Below are 22,813 nucleotides of genomic sequence, written 5' to 3' on the forward strand. Positions count from 1 at the left end.
TTTAATGGTTGTAGGAACTAACATTCTTTGGCTTGGAATATGAGAAATGCATTTTGATGCAGCATCAGCTGACAGCAGGTACAGCTGTGGCCCTGAATTTCAAATACTATTGATCGTTTACCAGTGAATAAGGATCTTTCTCCCTCTGCAGGCTCTCGGTGCCATAGAGTATCTTTGCTTTGGTGGAGCTGCTCTGACTGGCAATTACCTTTTAGACCTGAATAAGACTGGAGAATCTCATTTTTTAGCTTAAGGAAGGTGAGAAATCGCAATGACTCTGTATTTTCCAGGTGTCTCATCTATTTTTCATTTTTATTTCCTCCCAGGTTTTAATTACAAGTGGAAGGCAGGTCTGTGAAATACAAGATGGCTACTCAACAGCTTTTACAGACTAGGCAAAAGAAAAAGCCCTGTAAGGTAAAAATCTTGAAATGCAATGGTACTGACAATCAGATATCTCAGTTTTGGACGTAGCACGGCTGCGCCTGGTGAGGTGGGAACACCTTCTGTTGGCCGCACTATTCTTAGTTGGATTATTTCCCCTTTAGCGTGTCCGGGAAGATCCAGCACAGGGCTTTGACTTGTATCTGACTAAAGATGTGGGCTCATTCAGTGTGCGCAGAGCTTTGTTAGCAGGAAGAAAAGCAGCAAACTCATCGAGGAACTAAATTTAGTATGCTTTCTGCCGAGATTGATCATCTTAAAACCACACGGTGGTTAGTGTTTACACGAGCTCCGATTGCAGACGTGCACTGTGCACAACTCAGCGTTAAAATCCCTCTGAAAAGGAGGTCTCAGGGGCAGCTGTGACAGGCAGGGGACACCACACCAGCACGGACACCGTTTTGGCTCTGCAATTCACTCTACAGAGTTAAGCTGGCAGAAAACCATACACTGTTTTATTTGCTTTTGGGGCTGGTTGGCTGTTAAGTGCCAGCTCTGGTGCAGTGGAGGGGGTGGGAGCGTTCGGCAGTGACCCAAGGGGAGGGAACGAGCAGTGCAGTCTGCAGCTGAGTGGATCATGCCAGCTCTATTAATAACTATCCATAAAATATTTAATCCTACCCGTGTTAGACATGAGTCTTGCCTGTGTACTATGAAGACCAGAGAAACGTTAAAATTCCATTTCTAACTTCCCCTCTTTTTCCACATGCTGAGGGTTGTTTCTAAATATGATCCCAGTGTTACGCTGAAATGCTGCTGTTTTGGGCCTTGCCCTTCTTTTTCAGGAATCGGTGCTGCTCCCCACCACAATCGCCACGGAGCAGCAGTCGGCGGTGCTGGTGAAGAGGCTGCTGGCCGTCTCCGTGTCCTGCATCACCTACATGAGGGGCCTGTTCCCAGAGAGCTCCTATGGAACTCGCTATTTAGATGGTGACACTTCCAATTTGTGCTGAATTCTTATTTCTGTTGGCTATATTTGATCTATAACCTGCTTTATGGTTTAGTTTCCAGCTGCCCGTATAGGGATGAGTTTGGTTTTTTAGGAAGTTGGCTGACAGGCCGCCTGACGTTTGGGTGCAGATGGTGATTCTGCATCAGGTAGAGAGCTCAGAAGACAACCTAGAGCAACTCATGGCTTTTCTGTTAGTGTTTCTTTTGGTTTATGATCATTCCAGCCCTGGGAATCACGTCCCAGAGTCAAGAGGGTGAGTTAAAAATCTGTAAGTTCTTAAAAAATTGATTGGTGTGTTTTATAATGCTTTGGATTTTTGAGCCCTTGAGGTTCACATTTTCAGCTTTCCCTGCAAGACTAAAAGTAGATTTGTCTGTTTTATTGTTTTCTGTTTGGTTTGGGGTATTTAGTTCTGTGAAAATGATCTCACATAACCACACATGCTTTGGCAATCAGGAAAAAAAAGAACTTGAAGGACCAAAGTCTTGTCATAGGATCACAAGAATTAGCAGTGCTTTGATTCGTCAGTGTCTTTGGTGTTCACTCAGGATGTGTTGGTAGGGTGTGAAATGGCTTTCCCTGCACTCCAGTGTGTTTCCGTGGTTTTGCTTATGAGGTTAGTTGTCCTGAAATATGGTCACACACAATTTGTACACTTGGTTGAGGGCGCAGGAGATCCCAGGCTGGCTCTTGATCACGTAACCCTGAAAAGCCACTGCTCTTTGTAATGAAGTGTCAGGTCTTTCAAGTGCCCCTTTGATCAAGGATGTTAACATTTGGCCTTCTTGCACCCTTGAGGGTTCTTTCGTGCAATCCTAACGTGTTATTAGTTCACCTCTTCGTGTGCAGGACGCGCTTCCTCTTGTCATTCTGACTGCCTGAAAACAGAGGTAGAAGGAACTCTGTGGAAAAGCTGAACAGAAATAGTTTCTTCTGTCATTTACCTCATGTTGGTGAAGTCTGAATGCAGAAGTGAAGGTGTTGTTAGGGAACGGCGGAAGAAGTGGGAGTAGAGAGGAGGAGGGAGGAAAGGACAGAAGCTAGTGGCTTTAAATAAAGCCATAACTCTAGAACTTCTTCTAGGAGAGCCCAGAGCATCTGAAGAAAGTCTTGACATTTGAAAATGCAGCAATAAGCTTGTGTCAGCCCACCTGGGCCCGAGTGGAAACCCAACATTTCCGCTCAGGAAGAACCTCCAGATAACACATTTTATCAAAAAAAGGGGAGGGTGACTGGCTTAGTTTCAGTGTTTGCCCAACAGCGGTGATAAGGATTGTAACTATGTGCTAAATCTGGTTTTGCAGACCTCTGTCTAAAAATTCTCCGAGAAGATAAAAGCTGTCTGGGATCACTACAGATAGTCAAGTGGTAAGTGAGTAACAGCGAAACTAAGACAAGATTGTGCTGAATAGCAAGACATCTACCCCTCACACTCTTCTTCCTGAATTTGGAGATCCTGTGCCCAGTAGCGCTGTCGGCTGTGGCAGCGCAGCTCCCGCTGCTGCGCCACCGTGCTCAGCCCCGTGCGTAAGCGGGACAGAATTAGCTGACCAGGATCATGTGAGTTCAAGGTCTGTTAAGTGTTGGCTGCACTGAGGTCATGGTCAGGCCCCAGAGCACACACAGGCTGCGTAGGCACAGAGAGGGAGTGAAGAGAATCATGAGGTCGATCCTGTTGTTGTTTAGTCTTTTCTAGTTTCTTTTATTAACATAAGGATTCTTGTAGCTTTTTTTTTGTCAGTTTCTACAATATTTTATCTCCCTGCATAAGGCCTGTACAACTTTCTTGTGTGATATTTAGGGTGTATTTCAGAGCTGGCATGTTCCCAGCAAGCAGAGTCTGACTTTGATGCGTTAAGGAGATACATGGCTGCACATCCTTTGACTCAAAGCGCAAATATCTGACCATTGCTACCTCCAGTAATGTTTACTACTTTGACAAAGTCCATAGCTGTAAACTATGCATCAGATAACAAAAATTTACAAGAGCAGACATGTCAGGCTGCGTTCAGATTGAAGTTTCAGGCAAGCTCTGTACGAGGCCGATGGGAAAAGAGCTCAGCACTGAGCAGAGCGCCGCTCTGAGGCAGCTTGGGCCACAAGTCTCTGTCTTGTCAGGCTTTGAGTGATGGCCTTAAATGATGCACAAATGCAGGGGGGAGGACAGTGCCTTTATGAGGATTGACCTGAAAAGGACTTTATGAGCCCAAAATGTTGCTAGCTGTGTTGTCTTAATTCCAAAAAAAATGCACTTTAAACTGTATCTAATGTGGGTGTGTGTACAGATCAGGAGATAAATGTTGCTGGTTACTATTAACATGTTTTTCCCTTGGCAGGATTCAAGGTTGTTTTGATGCTTTGGAGAGGCAGTATGTAAGTTTTTTTTCATGTTTTTTAATGGAGTTTCCCATTTCTTCATGAAGTGTGGACAAAACTATCTTTCCATTCCTGTTTTCTATTTCTGTAGTGATCTTGCATGCACACAACACACATTTACAGCTGTGGGACAGGGGGAAAACCATGCCCTGAGTATCTGCATGTGAGATTTGGGATTCTAGTCCGTGAGCCCAGTTTTTGATTGCTGTTGCTCTCTGAGTTTTCCTGTACATGTTGTGAAAACTAATTTGCAGCCTGAAATGGATTTCCCTTAGTTCTGTGTCATACATTTGCATTCTGGATAGAAACATAGCCAGTCAGAACTGAGATCCCCAACTCCATGCCTGTTTCCTTGAGAGAGGTTCTTTGCTTCTGCTTTCCTTCACCTCCTTTCCCCTAGTCTTTTCCCATCTTCTCATCTGCTCTAACCCTCCTGGCTTTTCCCTCAAGTTCAGCATTTATTACTTTCTTTGGAAAGAACTTCATCAAGTAATGTATATAACTGGTTCCAGGACAAAATCAGCTAGTAAGTAATCATATTCCTTGCTGATTCTCACATAAAAACTGCTCTGCACAGGAAAAAGCACCAACTGTTGTCATCTCTGTCAGCGCAGTTCGTCACACCAGCTCTCATCTCCATCAGATGAAGTGGTGTTAGTTTTGGCACTGATGATCAGATGGGCTTATACATCAGCACAACTGTCAGCATGGATAAGATAATTCAAAATGTTGTGAACTCCGTTTATTGCTCGCTGACAGTTCTAGGAGGTATTTAGTCCTGTGCTATTTTGGGGAGACATAAATTAATTGTTATTTGACAGGGATTAAAGGGAAAAAAATGAAATATTTAATGCATATTCTAGGATTGTTTCCAAGAGTTGTCCCATGTACATTTTCTCACTATAGGATAAATCAAATAGCTTTGAGGGTTTTCATAGCAGAGAGCAAATATTAATCTTCACTAGGGATGGGTGCTCTTGTAAAAGAGTTTTCCATTGGGGATTTGTTTGGGAAAAGCCCCAAGAGAGAACTCAGAGTGCCCGGTTGTTTTCCGGGGAAGCTGCAAGTCAAGCCAAGCAAACTGGCCACTAGGTGTTGCTGATGCTGTGCTGTGAAGCGTCTGCACAAAGGTTTTAATTTCTCGCATGTATCTATTCCTTCACTGTATTCAGGCTGTTAGATTTCGAGAGGTCTTTGCTTTCTTTGCCCTCTAAGGTTACATTTTGACTTTGTGTTTTGTTTCCTTTTTCCCCCCCGTAGTTACACATCGCTGTCCTCGCAGTAAGTAAATGAGCGCAAGGCGTTTTTCTTCCCCCACCCTGCTTGAAGAGAGAGATGGAGTCAAGGTTGTATCAACCCATTTGTGCCTTTTTTTTAAGGCGAAGTCAAAATACTTGTGGGTTTTAAAAGAGCGGTGACCTTTCTTAAATATGGTTAATATGACCCTCCTAGGCTGCTTGGGAATATTCTCGGTACGTCAGACTCCTGGCTGAGGCCTTACGTGCACCCTTGAACTCCTGGAAGCACTTTCGTGTGCTTTGTATCATCACTTCCTTTAACCTCTTGCCTCCACCCTTGGAAGCTGCCGTGTCTTTTGCATTTCCCTCTGCACAAGAGTCCTCCTTATTAATCTGATACCAAAAAACCCACATGCTGGTGGTTACGTAGCAGGTCTTTTGCCTCGGTCTTTTGTAAAGCCCCAAGAGCTATGCAATGCACCTATTCTGTGCATAATCTGACTACGTCAATCTCAGGCATCAAAAGTTGCCTGTGAGGGCTGGAATGGGAATTAACCTCATTCCTCCACAATTACACAGATGAGTGTCTTCTACCTGTCTTTGAAGTGGTAAGTGTTGGCTGCTGATAGAGGATGGCTGTTTCTCTGCCATTCCTTTTTCTGATCCCACGCTAAAGATAGCACAAACTCCGCTGTAAAATGAAAATATCGTTATTTAGCCACTTTTCAGTGGTTCGGGTTATCCAGGGGGAGAATGCCCTCACTGTGCTTTCTTCTAACAGATTTACACCAATCCCAAGGAACCGGAGGTAAGAAAGAGTCTTAATTAATCTTTGAGGCCACTGAAGCCATGGGTGAGTAGATTTGTATTCAGAGTGGACTTGTGGGCTTAAATTCTACCCTGACATAGCTGCGTGGTGACCCCGTTTCTCTTCTTCTGCCTTCAGTGCCGAATGACAGCTCAGTGAGCTGGACTGTGATCAAACGCTCCCACCAGGCACCAGGCTCTGGGCCCTTCCAGGGCCTCCAGCAGGGACGTTAACAGGCAGCTAATGGGCACATTGGCCATTTTGGTTCTCTTTGCTGAAGAGAAGGAATGAGAAGTTCAGAATAATTCTTTTATGAACCATCTATTTAACAGCAGCGTTGAAAAGAGCTGGTTTTTTTGTGCAGATTCAGGATAGAAGTCATTAATCGCTTCAGACCTGGGATGTATGAGTTGCGTGGAGCCTGTACTTACCTTTATAGTGTTCTTTGTGTTTCTATTTTGTCTATATGTAGCTGGGGGAGGCATATTGTGTAGTGTGGTATAAAAACGAGATTCTGCATTCCAGGCTGTCTCCACAGATTGCAGTTCTGCTGTGTCACACCTCAGCATCTGGGAGAGAGCAAGAGCTTAGGCCGCACCAAGGCTGGGATTTATAAGGAAGGCCCAGAGTTAAGGGTTTAGCTCCTACTAATCAACCTCATTGTCTCTGGAAAAAGTGAATTACAGGCGTGGAACTGGATGACAATAGATCCCTTGTGGTGAAGTGGTCTGTTCTGCCTAATCATTTCATTCTCTAGAATCATGGCACATCCTTTCCTTTAAAATGGAAAATCATGTAGTTCTTTTATATCCCTCAGGAATCTCTGAGACCACTGAAATTCAACAACTTTTGCCCGTGTAATATTAATATTGTCTGTATTTCCTAATAAGAAGAGGCCTTCAGGCCCCGTCTCCCTACAGAGCACTGGGCCAGGCTTCCTTGTGCATCACTGTGAAGCTTCTCACATTTTCCCTTTTCGTAAGGGAGGACACACGTACGTTGTGATGGTTGAGTGGCCCCAGTGCCGCGTTAGAGATTTAGGCTGGGGACTCTGGCCCGCAGAGGAAGTGGAAGGAGGAAGCAGGAAGTTTGTAATATTTTTGTCATTCTTTCAGTGCTAGGTAAGCTGTGGTTGTTAAGAAAATTTGCCAAAGCCCATGCAAGTAATAGTAGAGTTAAAGTTGTGTCATTAAATTAATGTCGTGCTCTGGCCTATAGTTGTAACAGGACACTGCTAAGTTTAGTACGTATCTTTACAGTTGTCACTGAAAGATACCTGTTTCTTCTTGTCCCCTCTCTTTGAATCTCTAGACAGTGACTGAGCTGTACCAGTTCAAATTCAAGTACAAAAAGGACATGCCCCAGATGGACATAATCAGGTAATGGTTTGGTTTTATTACTCAGAGTTACACTGTGAAAACTGCTCTCGATACATTAAGAAGAAAATGCACTTTGTGATTAAGAGCGTGTCCGAGTCGCTGAGCAGCTGTAAACGTCATCAGAGTTGAGGATGGTCGCCCAACAGGATATGAATTGTCGAGCTGACGGGTGGAAATGCTGTTACGTAGCACGGCGAGGCACGTCAAGTGCAGCAGCACCGAGTTAAGGACGGTTTGCAGAAATGGTGCCTAATCAGGGCAGCGATGCAGAAACCAGCACTGTGGTTGAGCTTGCTGCTGTCTCAACTAATGCTGAGTGTTCTTCCCCTTTCACAGGACAGCCTGGTGCTTTCACCTGAAGCTTTTTCAGGTTGGGTCCCTTTCACCATCATCCTGCACCCCAGAGTTTTTTCCTTGGGCATTTTGCGTACGTGGATTCTGCTTGAGCAGTCTTGCGTGGGTGACCTGAGAGAACTTTCGCTTATGCAAAATGTTTGGCAGGAAGCAGCAGCTTTTTGCATCTTTTTGGCTCTGTCTGTTAGATATTTTAAAGCTGTGTTTAGCAGGCCGTAATCCTGGCCAGTTTAAAATAAATACTATCAAAGGCCGTTGGCTATAACCAGAACAAAGAAAAATAATTAACCCATTTTTAGTTGGATTCAGCAGTCGTCATTGGTGAAAGATGGACTTTTGGGCCTTGGAACCTGTCTGTACAGCAAGAGAGCTCTGCTGCCTCGTACGCTCCTCAGGAAGCTCCTCAACGCTCCTTTTGTGTGCCATTGGCCACTCTTTCTCTAAACACGTCCACATAGTTTGTAGTATGTGGCCAAGTGATTTTCTGTTGGGAAAATCTGAACTATGTCTGAGTCTGGTGTGTCCTGTTGACTGTACTCTCTGCTTTGAAGCCACTGTCTGTTTTCCTCACCAACCTGAGCGAGAGAGGAGAACTTTGCGATCTAAAAGATAATAGATGGCTCTTGAGTACTATTTTTAATTGGCCCTACTCAGATCACTCATTAATTCTGGAAATAACACCAGTATCCAGGTGGAACTTGGCATCTCTTGGTGTCACCGTGCTGGCTCAGAAGAGGCAAAGTATTTTTACTGTTGTCATGTGCAGCCTCTGGGTTAATCATTCCGTGAGAGCTGTTTTGTAGGTCTGTACCACCGTATCGGAGTGGTGGAGGGAAACTTTCTCCTAATTGGTCTCTGCCTTATGGCAGATGGATTTTGAGGAATTCCTTGCCATGGATCCCAGTCGGTCAGAGGGATTCAGTTCCTCAGCGTCTACCTTTTGACAAATCCCTGTATCAAATTCACAATATTATTCCCATATTGAACCACTGCTTGACCTGTTAATTCCAATGGAAGTCTCATCTCTTTTTTGCTTGTACTCTTCCCCCTTACCATTGCTATTCCGCTAATCTCTAGACTTCTAAAGGTGATGTGTAAGAGAAGGCCTCTTTACTCTGCCTTAGGCATTACCAACATTTATCCTCTCACTTGATGTACATTTCTGAACATACAGGATTTAATCTAATAGCACAATATGCTCAGTACAGAGTTTTATTGGTGGTTTGGAGCCAACCAAACCATACCCAGCGTATCCTGGGAATTCAAGCTGTTCTACAGCTACTTGGTTTTCATGACGAGCCAAGAAGCTTCAAGTGTAAGGCGAAATCAAGTCTTAACAAAGCTGTTCCTTCCAGTGCTTTAGTCAGTCAAATTCAGCCCTGAGATCCTCTCCGTTCTCTTGTGTTACTTAGGGCTCTTGAAGCAATTTGGGATGATCGTTGAGGGACCATCCACCCTGGATACAGTGTCATCCACCTGCAGTGATCTTCCAAAGATGTCATGAAGTAGCTATGCTTTTTTTTAAGGCCCCTTCTCATTGAAATCTAAGGAAGTTTAGGTTCCTTAGTCACGTAGTGATTCATCTAGCCCATCTTCAACCGTCTAAAGTTAGCTGGCTGATCTAAGCCACTCATCTACCTCTGTAGTCAAGAGAAACAAACTCCTCCGGAGGGCAATTCATCCCACTCCTATCTCAGTCTAGACGCCCAGCCAGCTGACATTTGGATGGCTGAAGGAGGTGAGAGGAATGCCCCTTAGTCACTGTTGAAAAATGTGCTTCTGAGCTAGTGTTTCTGACATGGAATTGAAGTGAGAGCGTGCAATTCACTTCTCTTCAAGCTGCAAAATGGACTTGAAAATAGCCCCTGTGGTGAATCAGCTTTAGATGGTATTCTCACCTCATTCCTCTCATTCCTGAAATTGCTTAGGTGAAAGGCACTTGTTTTATGGTCCTTTGATCCAATTTAATCATGTTCAAACAAGTGAGTCATGACATTTGTATAATGGGGTCCATTGCCCCAGCTGCAAAGGCTGTTCAAATGTAAATGCCGGGGCTCTCAGTTTAGAGCCGTTGTTTTGCTGATGCCACCTCATCCCTGGAGTCTGTTTCACTTCCCTGTTGATCTGGAAATTACATAAAGACATTGTAGCTGCTTTGCTGGTCATTTCAGACAAGTCAGTGGGCGCACTGTATTTGTAATTAGATCGTGAATATTCATGACGGAGCAAAACAAATCTGTTATTCTTCTTCCGATTGTAGCAACCAAATGAACTTTGTGAATGGGGTGTGCAGCGAGGACATCAAACAGGCCAGCAGGCTCCTGATCCGTAAACTCTACCTGTTAATGCAAAACCTTGGCCCGCTTCCCAACGACATCACCCTGACCATGAAACTCCTCTACTACAATGATGGTAGGTGGAGAACAGCGTGTGCTGTGGGGAAAAATTCCCTTCCCATCAGTTGCTGTGCTGATCATGAGTCCCTGGAAGGCAAGTAAAGCATAGAAAGGTGAAATGGTAGAAGCTGTTAACCAATAACAGCAAGAAATGTTGTAAAACACAGTAAAACCTTCTGACAATCAGGGATGGCAGATGCTTTTTAAGAAGGGCTTGAACATTTGTGTAAGAAGTACAGCCACACAGTGTGAAAAGGAGGCGTCCTTCTCCTTCACAGTTCTGGTTTGGTTTTTGTTATTTGTTTGCTTGATTTTGTTTGTTTGCTTTTTAAGGAACCAGCATCCTGCGGTTGTCAGGTTCTGCTCCAGAAAGTTGAGCCCGGTAATGGTATCTCAGCACCCTAAAGTCATTATTTCTTTGAGCTCCCTGATAACATTTGCTCAGCTCATTTTTTCCTTTGCATTCTCTCCCTTCTTCCCAAAAACAAACAAACAAACCAACCAGAACATTTTTAGGAGTTGCTCTTGTTACTCAAGGCTGGTATCAACTTGTTCTTGATAAATCAGATTAAGGACAGGTGGAACTTGATTTCTCTGACATGAGCAGATTCTTTCTCCCTGTGCAGTGACTCCCCAAGATTACCAGCCCCCAGGCTTTAAGGAAGATGAGAGTCCCGGTGACCTGCTGTTTGACGGCGATCCTGTCAACCTGAGAGTAGGCTCAGTCTCCACTGGGTTCCACCTCATGAAAGTCAGAGTGACCACGGAAAAGAAGAGAATAGAGACAATTGGCAGCAACCTGATCCAGAAGAATGGCCCGACAGAGATCTCCCATCAAGGGTTAGACTGTGATGAAGAGGAAGAGGAGGGAAGCACAAAGGTATAGAAAAACAAACAAGGAAACAAAACAAAACAAAACCCCAACAAACAAAACACCAAACCCAAAAACCCACAACATTTTCTCAGAGTTGTACTTTAATAAGGGTTTCAGCTTGCGTAGGGCAGCAGTGCTACAGCGGATTGAATGCCGAGGCTGCAAGTCCATAGACATAAAGTGAATTTAATTCCAGCCTGTCCACAGCCTTAGTGAGTCTTGTGTGTTCTCCCAGAAGAGGGCAGTGATTGTACAGAGACATGCAACACACGCGTGTGTGCACACATGACACACACCTGTGCACTGGGGAAAATTGCAAAGAGTTCGCATTCCCACTTAGCGTTTCTCAGGACTAAGCCACGTGTAGTTCAGTGGGATTCCTTCCCTGTACCTCCAGCCATCTAAAACTCACGTGTTTTGTCTCATTTCTCCAGGCTCCCCTCTGTGCTTAGTGGGGGAGGCACCTTTAGCAGGTAATGGAGATAATTTCCTTAAACACCTAAGTAGGCTGGAATGAATGGTGCTCTGGTGCTCCCTCCCCAAAATGACACAAGGGACAGCCTGGGCTGGGAGCTCAGACGTGATTTAATTTCAGGTGGTCAGTGCCAGGGAATAAACCCCAACATAAATAACTTCTGAAGACATTTAGATCAGAATTCTGTTTTTTCTTAGAAAATTTATTTATTGAAAGACCTATAGGCTTGGGAGAAGGACGGCCCGGACACGGAGGAGCCGTGAAAATCTCACCCCTAGTAGTGCTGGGTTTGAGCATTTCCCACCTTGGCGTGCTTTTTAGGTTATGCTGTTAAGACAAAGCATCATTTGCTTTACAGAATCACCCTCTCCCTGTCAGAGCAGATTCAAGTGAGCGCAGAGAGGACAAAAGCAACACCTGTTCAGCCTGGAAAACAGAAGCATCTTTTTGCACTCAAGATACAGGTAAACGCCCGGTTTCAAAACTGAAGGAGCTTGTTCTTGTGCCTGTATATTAGGATGATGTTTAGGTTTTCTCACTGTGAAAAGGATGAACAGTTTGTCGGACTGCTTTAATTTTGGATCAGATCAGATTGAACTATAATAAAGGGCCGCTTGTATATGCTGGTTTATTAAAACCAGAAATGTTCAACTTTTTATCAATATCTTTCCACCTCTTTATCTCAGCAGTTTTTTTCAGCTATGGAGGAAGTGCACAGTTCATCAATACCGAGTTACGTTATCTCCATTTTCACCCAAGCTCTTTTCCTTTAGCCGTTACAATTTAATTTTTGCGAACGACTTCAATATGTGAAAACACGCATGAAAATACATTAAAAAAAGGCTTTTATCACTCCTCAATCAACCCAGCTGCTGCCATACCGTGCCATGTTTGACCTTTGAGGCTCTCAGCTATAGCCTGTGGAACAATACCATCTAGTGACAAAATGGTAAATAGCATTCCTGAGATCCCCAAGCAGTGGGATGAAGCGATGAAGGCACCTTTTCAGGTCCTTCTCCTGCAGATTCGCCGATGATTAATAAGAGGTGAACCCATTCTGCCACCTTTTCCACTGTGGGGATATTAACAGGATTTTCCTCCTCTCACCAGCTGCCTGTTTTCATGAAACTGAGACAATTTGTGACCACCCTGTCACATTTTACTACAAATTTTACTAAAAATCCTTCCCCACACCCACTGGATAGAGCACATGCAGGCCTAAGCTTTGTTTTCTTAGGAAACCAGGTTGAAATGGGGTTTAAGTTTCATTTACAGGAACTGCAGCAAGTTGATGTTTTGCATGTCAGATGACGCTTTATTCTGAAATCTGTGTTTTCCAGGAATAAACGGTGCGTGTTGACAGGGCCTGAGAGCAAAGGATATGCAATTAGGATACTTAATTTCAGAGCAAGCATGGTATCTTGCCACAACTTCTGGATTTTATTTCAATTAAATGTAGGGGTTTAACTTCAGAGCTAATTTTGATTTGATGTTTGGATTGTAGGTGGAAAGAAGACGGTGGAAATGAAGGAGACAGGCAGGATGCCTTGCTCAAGGGCATCTCAGCAGGTGAGCATGTTTGAGTGGCTCTGAGATACGCAGGTAAAGTGGAATTCATTGCCCTGGAATGTTATGTCATCTAGGATGGCACAAGATTCAATTAATATAAATGGATTTGTTGTGCAGTATCAAAACACACAGAGGCTACCGAGTATTATGGCTCAGGGATATAAGCATGAACTAGAAGCATTTAGGAAGAAACTTTCCACGATCAGCTTATTTCATGCATCCTGTACAAGAATTTTGTCCCATTCTCTGGAGCTGGCACTGTGAATTACACAAGCGACTGAATGTATTGATGTCCCAGCCACGCTGGTTTACCTGTGTGTGGTTTTGGATTAAGGTTCTGAAATCACTACCCTGGTTGAGGTTTGAAGGGCGTGTTTGTTGCCTGAGATGGTCTCCACCTCACCTTTCTTGCTTCCAGACTCTCCTTTCATGTGAGTCATAGGTAGGAAGAATTATCCCCCGGAGGTGCTGATCTCTTTTTCAGTGGTTGTTGGGGCAACGCAAGGAGGTAGGATAAACCAGATGTGTAATTTTAGATAAGTTATATGAAATTAATTCCATCCTGCCCGGGCCAAACCCTGAATCAGAATCAGAGCTCGAATTCATGGGCTTGTGCAGAGGTTTTTTCTGTGACAGAGCAAATCTCTGAACACCACCGGACTTGCCACTTGATCCTCCTCCCATTCAAATTAGTTGAAAATCGTGTGAGCTTGAACGTTCAGAAACTGAGTCTTTACAGGGTAAGTTAATGAGAGTAGGAAATTGCTACTAAAATTTTCCCCGCCTCTGTTGAAAAGAATCCTGGGGTGTCTAACCCAGACGGCAACTGCAGACTACAACTTAACGTGTCATTCAAAAGGCATCTGTGAAGTATTTGCCTTGACTCTGGATCTTAGAAATGAACTTCTGTGCCTAGGCTGGTATTTTTCAAACTTTAACCACATCTTTTTTTTGTGTCACATCCTCCAGTTTCCTTCTGATCGTTGTTTATTCTGTCGTCTGTGTGAAAACAGGAGCCTTTTTTGTTTGTAACTCGTGGTCATCCCACTGATTCATGCTCTGACATTCTTTGGGGTCTGTCACGATTGTAAGCAGAGCACCAGACACCTCGCTCTTGCAGCATGTGAATTCAATTAGAATTCAGTAGCAATAGTGAGAGTGTCTGAAGGTGGTGGAAACAGCATTCGTCGCTGAAAAATGCGAGAGTCACTTTATCCATTGTACGTGTCCAAAGACTTAAAATAATAATCCCAAGCCCTCTGCCTGGTGGATTCTACATGACAGAGGGTTTTTTAATGTATTCCTTGATACTATTTTTTAAACTGTGGTAGCTTAGAAGTTGGCTAGTATTTCAGTCAGTTTAGGGAAAAACGAAGTCAAGTCAGTAGTTTAAAAAGTGCAGATCATCATTGTAGAGCCAGTGCTAATAAAAATTTGACACTATTTTCCATATGAGAGGGACTTTCCCTTCTTTTCGGAGGGAAGTGGTTAAAACAAATGACCATTGTGTATTCCACTTGAATCAGGAAGCCAAACTGGTGAGTGAAGTTTGTCTTAAAAAATGAGGACAAGCTTGGGTGGCTGGGAAGTCTGAGTTGGGTGTTATCTGATAGGGTCAAGTGTAGTTAAGATGGGTAGAAGTAGTCATGTGCGAAGGCAAACACCTTGTTGCTCTCCAGACTGCAGTCAAGTAACAGCATTTTCCAACCATCAGGTGTGTTTGGGAAGCTCTCTGCCTTAAGGGACCTGTAAGGTCTCCAAAGTGAGTTTTCTTTCCTCCTGAATTTTGGAGTTTAATCACACTGGTGTGTGAGGAGCCTTGGGGCACAGACACCTCCCTTTATTGGGGCAGAAATGAGCCCTTAGACTCGCATGGCATGTGACTTTGAGTGTTGGGTTTCCACCAGGAGAAGATCCCTTGAACTAATGCAGCGAATAATCGCTGACATACCAGCCATATGGTGAGAAACAGGCAAAGAGGGTCCGGGGGGAGACCTGCCCTCCTGGTGACAGGTGGCGTGAGCTGTTCTGAGCATCCCCTCGGGGAAGGGGATTTAAAGGTGGCCAGTTTAACTGTCCTGATAACCGTTCAGGCCAAGATTTTCAGACCTAACTAAAGCAATTTGGAGTGTCCCAGAATTTGTATTTGTACAAGGATTTGAGAGTCAGGAAGTGCAGAATTCAGGAATGGTACCCACAGGCACAAGCTGCTTTTGGAAATATTTATGAACCCATTACTGCTCATCATCTGCCTTGAACTTTATTCTTTCTGGTTCTTTGGTTATCAAAAATAAAACTCAGTTCCAACAGCACAGATTTATTGGTCATTATCTTCCTGACCTATAGCTCTTCAGGAGAACCAGGAATGAAAGTATTAAAGGTTTATTTTTGTCTAATCGACAAGGGGAGATGCAAATCTGCCAAAAGAGGAGCCGCCGTCCCTGTCCAGGTAGAGCTGTAGCTGGTAATGGCCACGGCGAGTCTGTGACAGAGTTTTACAGATTGGAGAAAAAATTACCTGTGCTCAACTGGCTCGTTATCTGCAGTCTCATGATTGATGATACTTAGGATCAAATGAGAGGTTGCCCTTTCCCAGCAAAGCATCTCTGTACTTAATCATCCCGAGTTAGACACCAGCATGTAAATCAGCCTCCTCTGCTGTCTTCAGGAAGGTTTTTCTGATTGCATCAGCCAAGGATTCAGCCCAACGTGCTCTCTTTATGTGTCCTGCTACTTTCCACTGGCATTTTAGGGGCTGTGAAGAGTTGGGTAAAATAGGGAACTGCTGCCCATTGGTTTAGCTGATAGAAATCTGCTGATGAGAGTGGGGTTCTGCACTGAATTTAGGCTAACTTCTTGAATTCTTCAGCATACTCCTTTATCCTCTTGCAAATCCTTTGATGTTCTTGCCCTGCAAATTGATTTTGGTGAGCCTTGTTTTTGTGTGAGCAAACATGTTGCAGTGCACTGAGTTTGGAATGAAAGAGAATTAGAAAATGAGTAAAATGTGAGCATGTGGACGCCTCTGCAGGCTTTTATCTCCCATCAGGAAGCTGTGGGCTGAAGTTCTGGGGTGGTCCTGCGAGCACAGTCTCGCTGTACGGCGCAGCAGCCGTGCAGAGAGCCCTGAATTGCCCTTGACCGAGCCTGTGCCACAGCTGGGAACGGTGTGGCCTTGTCAGCACAGCACAAGTCCCTTCTGCCTCCCGAGGTTCTGGCTTCGTTAGCTGGGGCCAGACACTGTTGTGCTCCTGGATGCTGCGGGACGTGGGGAATGTGTTGACACTTGGCCTGGTGTGGACACGATCGGTTTGGATCGATGCTCAGGGCTGTCTGCGCGGACGCGCTGCCTGCTGCAGGCCTGCTCCTGCCGTGTGGGTTAGCTCTCTCAACGGGAGCTGTCTGGAAATGAGATGTCTGGGGAGAGGTTCATACCGAAATGTTGTAAATCAGAGGTGGGTTCGGCCTCCAAGGAGAGCCTGTCTGGGCTCCAGCTGCTGCTCCCAGGCAGAGACTTGGCCACTTGGCCACGTCCTCGTTCTCTGAGGGGCTGTCAGTGATGGAAGCCAGCATGACCCATCTTTCACAGGTGACACATTGTAATATTGGCATGTTTGCCGTGATCAGGGCCCTGTTGGTGCCCAGGGCCACGGTCACGCTGATGCAGATTCTTGTGCCTTTGCTGAACTTCCGAGTTGTCCGCGGCTTCTGTCTGAGAGTGAAGGTCAGAGCGAGTGGATCCAACTGCAGAATAACAGCTTGGAGATCAAGACCTTTGTTGTCTGATTTTTCCCAGGCAAACCACTTTTAAAATTGCCAGGACAGAAAGCAGTTGAAGGGTGAAGCCTGCCATTTGCAGAGCAATAGGAGAGCATTTTTCTGTGGCAATGTCATTATCTTGAACTTTTGCAGAAAAGAAAGAAAAAAAAAAGCTTTATCTCTAACTGTCTATCAAGAGCTGTATCTGATGAGAAGTTCCCAGAACATTTTCTCCTCCAAAACCAGCTGAGGCTACACAGACCCAAACAATGAAGAGAGAAAGATTCGGAGATGAGCTTGCCCCGCTCCTTCCTGTGAGCTCAGGCCATGCTGGGAGGAGTGAGCCAGGGAGGTCAGGAAATTCCTGGCTTCTCTCAATTCACGTCAGATCCTTTGCTGTATCTTGGGGCCATTCATCCCTTGCATGAGTTATCCTTGTCTAGTGTGTAGGAAACAGTTTCCGAGTGATCTCTTCATTCGGAGGTGAGACCTGTCACGCCGCAGATCCGGGGAGATTTAACCCTTGTGTCCCTGACAGCTGCCCAGGGACATCATGGGAAGACATGGAGCTCCTACACTGGCTGATCTTATATGTGTTCATAACGTACATACGAGCAACCAGACTCTAGAGACATCTGCATAAATTAGAGTTGGACAGATCTAATGTCCCATGAGGGACTAAGCTGAGCAGCAGCCTGGGAGGCGGGAGTGTCCATCGCTTTTCATCTCTGTTACAACCCTGTGATCTTAGGGGGAAGGCTTCTAGTTTTGGGAGGTGTATTGGGTTGTGATCCAACAGTCAGAATGGCCGAAACAGCAGCATACAGTGTGATTGAGGGCCCTGCAAGAGGGTGTAAGGAGAGGGATTGGTTGTCTGTTTGTTTTTTCAACAGGTATTTTTGGATCCTTCATTAGTCCTTTAAACGCTACAAGATACATGAGTACAGAGTAGGCCTGCGAGACTCACAGTTTGCGAAAAAGAAATGGCACTGAATGTCAGAGCTGTTAACAGTGAGCTGTGGAAAAGGCAGGGGACTGGTGGCAGTCAGAGATGTGTTGGCATGGCTTCCTGGGGACGAAAATGTGGCAAGTTTCCACAGAAGCGCCACAGAGAGTGTCTTTCATTCCTCCACCTGCGTAAATTTGCTTTCATGCTAACCAGCATGATTCTCCTCCGCTCGTGCAGACGAAAATCAGGATTAATTCGGCTGATGTCAGTGCCATCGCTTTACTGGAAACTGATCCGAGACCAGTGCTGAGCCCTGCGCCGAGCGTTCAACCGCCGTGCCGCCTCCGCACAGTCACCCAGGTCAGAAGGGACAACTGGAGATCGTGGTGCCCAACTACCTGCTCAAAGCAGGGTGAGCTCAAGGACGTGTCTCAGGACCTTGTCCAGTCAGATGTTGAATATCTCCAAGAACAGATACTCCACAACCTCCCTGGACAACTTGTGCCAGGTCTTAGGGGGTTTTTGAAAGTGACAAGCGTTTGCTGTGCTATCGGATCATCATTAGCTGCACTCAAATCACAGGATACATCAAGCACTGGCTCTCTCTGATTAAAGTTCTTTTGCCTTATTTCAGCAAAGTCTTGTATCTCAGTCCTTATTCTTCTAGTGGGCTTGATGGAACTGGATTTCTTTTGACATAAACGCACTTCTGAATTTGTCTGGATAGTTACAAGGTACCAAACTAAACACTCCATGTCCCTGACAAAGGGAACTCTTCTGAGGGCATAAAATTTGCCAAGCGCCAAACCTCAGCATGGGGCAGGCTGGGGACAAAGAGGGACACGGTCGAATGCTCTTGTGCAATTTTAGCTTTTCTACATAGGATGCCTCGGGAAGCAAAACACATATCAGAAGAGCTGTAAATTTGCTTCAATTTATGCTGGGAAATTTTAGCTAGAATACGTGGGGACGCTGGGGATTGAAAATTGCAGAGCACAAAACTAGGTCCTGATTTTGTCTATCTAAGAATAGCAGCGTAGCTGTGGTCTGCTCATTCTGTTTTGTCCACCAGTCTGCCTTGGGAAGGCTTTAATCTAAGTCTAATCTATTTTTAGCCTGATATCTTCTCCAGACAATGTGCAGCTGTCCTGTTAGTTTTATGCCAGAAATTAGTAACACTTGTATGATTCACAAGTTAGCTGAATTTTTTTACCGAAAAATTCTGTGGCAAAGTATTACTTTCTTACACGTAGCGCAGTGTTGTAAAATAGGAGATGCAAACTCACTGTGTGCTCATGGTTGTGACCTAGACCCAGACCTAGGCCTTGGACTAAGGTCATGGGTCTGTTCCCATCCTTGCTACTTGATCTGGACTTGCCCTGGTGTCAGTGTCATCCCTGGGCAGGATAAACCTTGTCCTGTGGGCTTTTATAGCACCTGGCTCGTCAGTGGAGCTGAGGGCCTGTAGTGGTTGTGTAAGACAAAAACCCAACATTCATGCAGTGCAACCTCTCCCATTAGTTATTCTAAATGAAGCATCCCAATACGTGGGAAAAATTAGAATTAATCGGCTTTTGGAGGCTTTGATTGTATGTTTAGTCAATGGGAGGGATTTCCTGCTTTTCACCACACCGTTTAAAAAGTTTACTTTCTGGTTCAAGTCAAATAAACATACGTAGGATCTGAGTTAATCCCATTTAGAACAACAGCTCTGGAGAAGAAGTTTGAGTGTTTGGTTAAGGATGGGACCTGGAAGTTGGACTTGGGGTCTGGGTTCCTACGTGACCTTGTAGCCGGGCAGGGGCAGGACAGGACATGTTGACTTCGGTGAAATACCTTGCACAGTTGACATCTTATTCACTTGGCAGATGAATAGCGCTTATCTCGAGCACTTGATGGCTTGCATGGATGTTTTTACTGTTCTCGGTTTCCTGTTGGGTGCTCGTGCTGCCTGCGGTGAAGGGCAAGAAAACTGGGAGAGTCACGGTGGATTGTGCATGAGCAGCTGCTCCCTGTGGCTGGTTCTCCCACCTCAGAACTATCCCATCCATGCAGAAAATTTAGGAGGAATAGCAAAGGGGTACAAACCTGATTGAGCAGTTGTGCTGCAGAAGATCCACTCCTCAACAGAGGAAATAAAAGCACCAGCTCGAGGTGATGGTCTCTTTGTGCGGTTTGGGCTAAAATAGGGGAGCTGCCTTTTCCAGGTGACCGGGGATCATCGCCTCACTTTATTGTGTGGCCAGCGGGACAGGGCACAAACCCTGCAGCTGTGCTAGCACCGCAGAGGTTTTCAATGCGATGTTTCCCCGCTCTGGGCCCTTGACTTCAAAAAAGGAAGCAGACAGGTTAAAACGGTGCCAGGGAGAGCAAAGTAAATAAGTGCCTCAGATGCCAGTTTGAGCAGCTGGATGTCAGGTCAGGAGTGGTAACACAGATCCACTCATCACTCTTTCCTCAAGCAAACCTGCCTTGGGCAACGCTGGAAGTTTTGTCAGCCTGAGCGTGCCGGATGGAGGAGAACCTGCCCAGCCCACTTTGGCACATTCTTTTCTCTGTTTTTATGGAAAGGAAGTTGTACTTTCTGCATTAAGCAATATTGTGTTGCTCATAATGAAGAGGAGGGAAGAGGGGCGGAAAAACAATTAGAAACATGATAGAGAGGCAAAGTGAGGCTGTTTCAAAGTGTTTTGCTGTTAATCCGTAATCAGGGTTATTTCACACATTAGAAAGCCCATTGCTATGTAAAGATTACCGAAGCCTCATACCAAGGTCAGAGAGAAAGCAAGCCTTGATGACGCGAGCGGGGAATTCTATAATGACCACAGCTTGTAATCTGGAGACCTTGTGCTTGTCTGTGGGATGCATTCTGGAATATCTCTTTATTAACTCCTTGTTCTTTATTAACTCCTACTTTGGCGACAGGATTCCTCATGTTTTACAGTGGAACTAAAGTAAAGTACTCCTGCTTTGCAGCAGGAACTCGGTTAACACGCTTTTCCTTCTTCATTCACCTTGTTTTCATCCAAATGAACTTTCTTTTGGAGGCAGATTTGGAGCGATGTGCTGTGGTGTGTCCCTCCAGCTCAGCCCCAGCGAGAGCAAGAGAGGTTACATTGCCAGACTGTGTGCTGTGTCCCTTCTGGGTGGGCAACAACACACGTTAGTCTCTGCAGCTCCAGATTATTATTGTAAAAATGCAAATATGTTATGTGATAACGAGAATAAGTGAGTCTGTCACTCGGCCCAGCCAACGCTTCAGCTGTTGTTCTGGCCGTCCAGCTTTCTGTGGTCTGTCTGAAGTGCCTGTGCCATTGACCCATTTTTATTCTAACACGCACTTATCCGTGTTTTTAACCTTTTGGTTTGTAAGCCCCTGAATATTTTGGGGCAGGTTTGTGTCTCTCTAGAGGGAAGTGAATCCTTTTGGAGTAAAGCTCACTTTGCTTAGTTATTTTTTACAGCCTCACAGGTAGTGTTTGAAGTCTGAGATCGACCATGTCGTGTTGTTTTGGACCCTGTTGTCCCTTAAATTAACCTCAGGGTAATATTCCGTGACAACCACGTCGTGTTGTATTTCCCTGGTGCAGAGGTACTGTGTGTCTCCTCCTGAAAGGCTGTTGCTAGTAACTGCAAATTTGACATAAGTGCCCCCCCTTCTTTTACATATTTTGTGATTATCCGAGGTTGCTGAAACAGTTTGTGCCCTATAAGCTATTATATTTCTCAAAGGTTTCCTTGCTCCTGTTGTTTTCTGTCGGCGATGGGCGGATGGGTGCTGTTCCTTGTGCCATCAAAACCATTCTTTGTCCGTGTTGCTTTCACAAATTTCACAGTCCCAATTCCATCCAGTATTCCAGTTTTGGTTCCTTGCCTAATTGCTTTTCTGGAGAGCAGGATCACACAGAACAAACCCAAGAGGATCCAGGAGAACACATGGTCGTTTTGGAAGTTATATTCTTGACTCATCTAGCAGGAGCCTGTACCGTGAGAATGATCAGTGTCTCTGATGGTTCTTACAGATAAGCTGCCTGAACCTTGTGTTTAGCCAGGAAGAGGTAACAGGACCCGCGAAGAAAAGGAAGGTCAGCGAACCAGAGAAGCTGCTTCTGGAAGGCAGGAAATGATGTTCATTCTGACACACAGAACATGTTGGAAGGTGTGAGTTTGCATTATCATCTGACTACTAAAGACCTTTACTCCCTTCCAATATTTAACTCTTCCACGCACCGCCTGTATTTCTGCGTGTCTGTATGTCTAGTGAAAGCTCTGGGTTGCAAAGAGACAGCAAGCCCCAGAGTTGTCGTAACGGTGTCAACCGCCAGCACTTGTTTGATGTTCTAAAGTTGAGGATTTATGATTCCATGTGAATGGTGTCTGTGTGCTTCTTTCTCTCTGTCTCCCTCACACGCCCCCACTCCCACTGGCTACATTTCCCCCTCTGTGGCTGGAGCATCCTTTGCCAATATGTGATCAATATTTAACGGCACTGTTTCAAAAGGAACTCTGAGTTATCAATGCCAGCAAGCAACAAGTCTCATGATTCACTAGATTGTGCTTAACTTCATCCTATCTACTGTTTCCGGAGCATAGATTTTTTTTTTTCAAGAAGGGTTTTTATCTATATTGAAAACAGAGATAAAGAAATCTATACACAATTTCTGCTGGTGCTGACTCTGCAAGTAGTGTTGCTATGACTATGTTATCAGCGTATTCCTAAAACAGCAACCCACTGTGTACCGAGGGGCTTAGATGTTGTACGATATAATTTGTGTTGCAATACACAGCATTTAAAACATAACTTTCACAAAGGCGCCTTGTGGTTGTAAATACAGGTAAGGAGAACAACAGCAACAAAAGGAAAATAATCTGTGCCACTTGGAGCACAAGTGCTGTGCTTTGTGTTTGCAGGTTGCCTGGCAGGCCCTCTGTCAGGACCTAGTGGTTAATACTAGAGTGAGAAGAGCAAAATGGTCTTAATTGATCTTAGACATTTTATAGAACACATTCAGGGAATAGCCTTTGCGTTATTTTATACACACCACAACAGTGATATTGAAATATTAAATGGTGAAGAAGGAAGTGTCGTGCACCTTCTTCCCAACGTCGTGTTGATTGCTGGAAGTGGTCACTTGTTCCAGCAATGGGGAAATAGAAGCACAAGAGTAGGATGCAGTAATGCGCCCGGCAGTGTAGCACATCCCTGGCACTCCAGATGTGCAAGAGAGGTGTTTCAGGAC

The 22,813-nt window shown here is 44.9% G+C and overlaps 1 protein-coding gene across 1 annotated transcript; it reads left to right on the forward strand.

The window, feature by feature from the left end:
• Positions 1–366: 366 nt before the first annotated feature.
• HORMAD2 (HORMA domain containing 2) lies at positions 367–21,700 on the forward strand (the record flags this gene model as incomplete). Its single annotated transcript, XM_080355009.1, has 12 exons — positions 367–417; positions 1,230–1,374; positions 2,701–2,764; positions 3,733–3,769; positions 5,033–5,053; positions 5,792–5,818; positions 7,130–7,197; positions 9,812–9,963; positions 10,574–10,827; positions 11,655–11,760; positions 12,801–12,865; positions 21,596–21,700. 12 exons carry the CDS (start codon positions 367–369, stop codon positions 21,698–21,700), a joined length of 1,095 nt encoding a protein of 364 aa, XP_080211135.1.
• Between the last annotated feature and the right edge of the window lie 1,113 nt (positions 21,701–22,813).

This window comes from Nesoenas mayeri (genome assembly GCF_963082525.1).
Source record: "Nesoenas mayeri genome assembly, chromosome: 17".
Lineage (NCBI taxonomy): Eukaryota > Metazoa > Chordata > Aves > Columbiformes > Columbidae > Nesoenas > Nesoenas mayeri.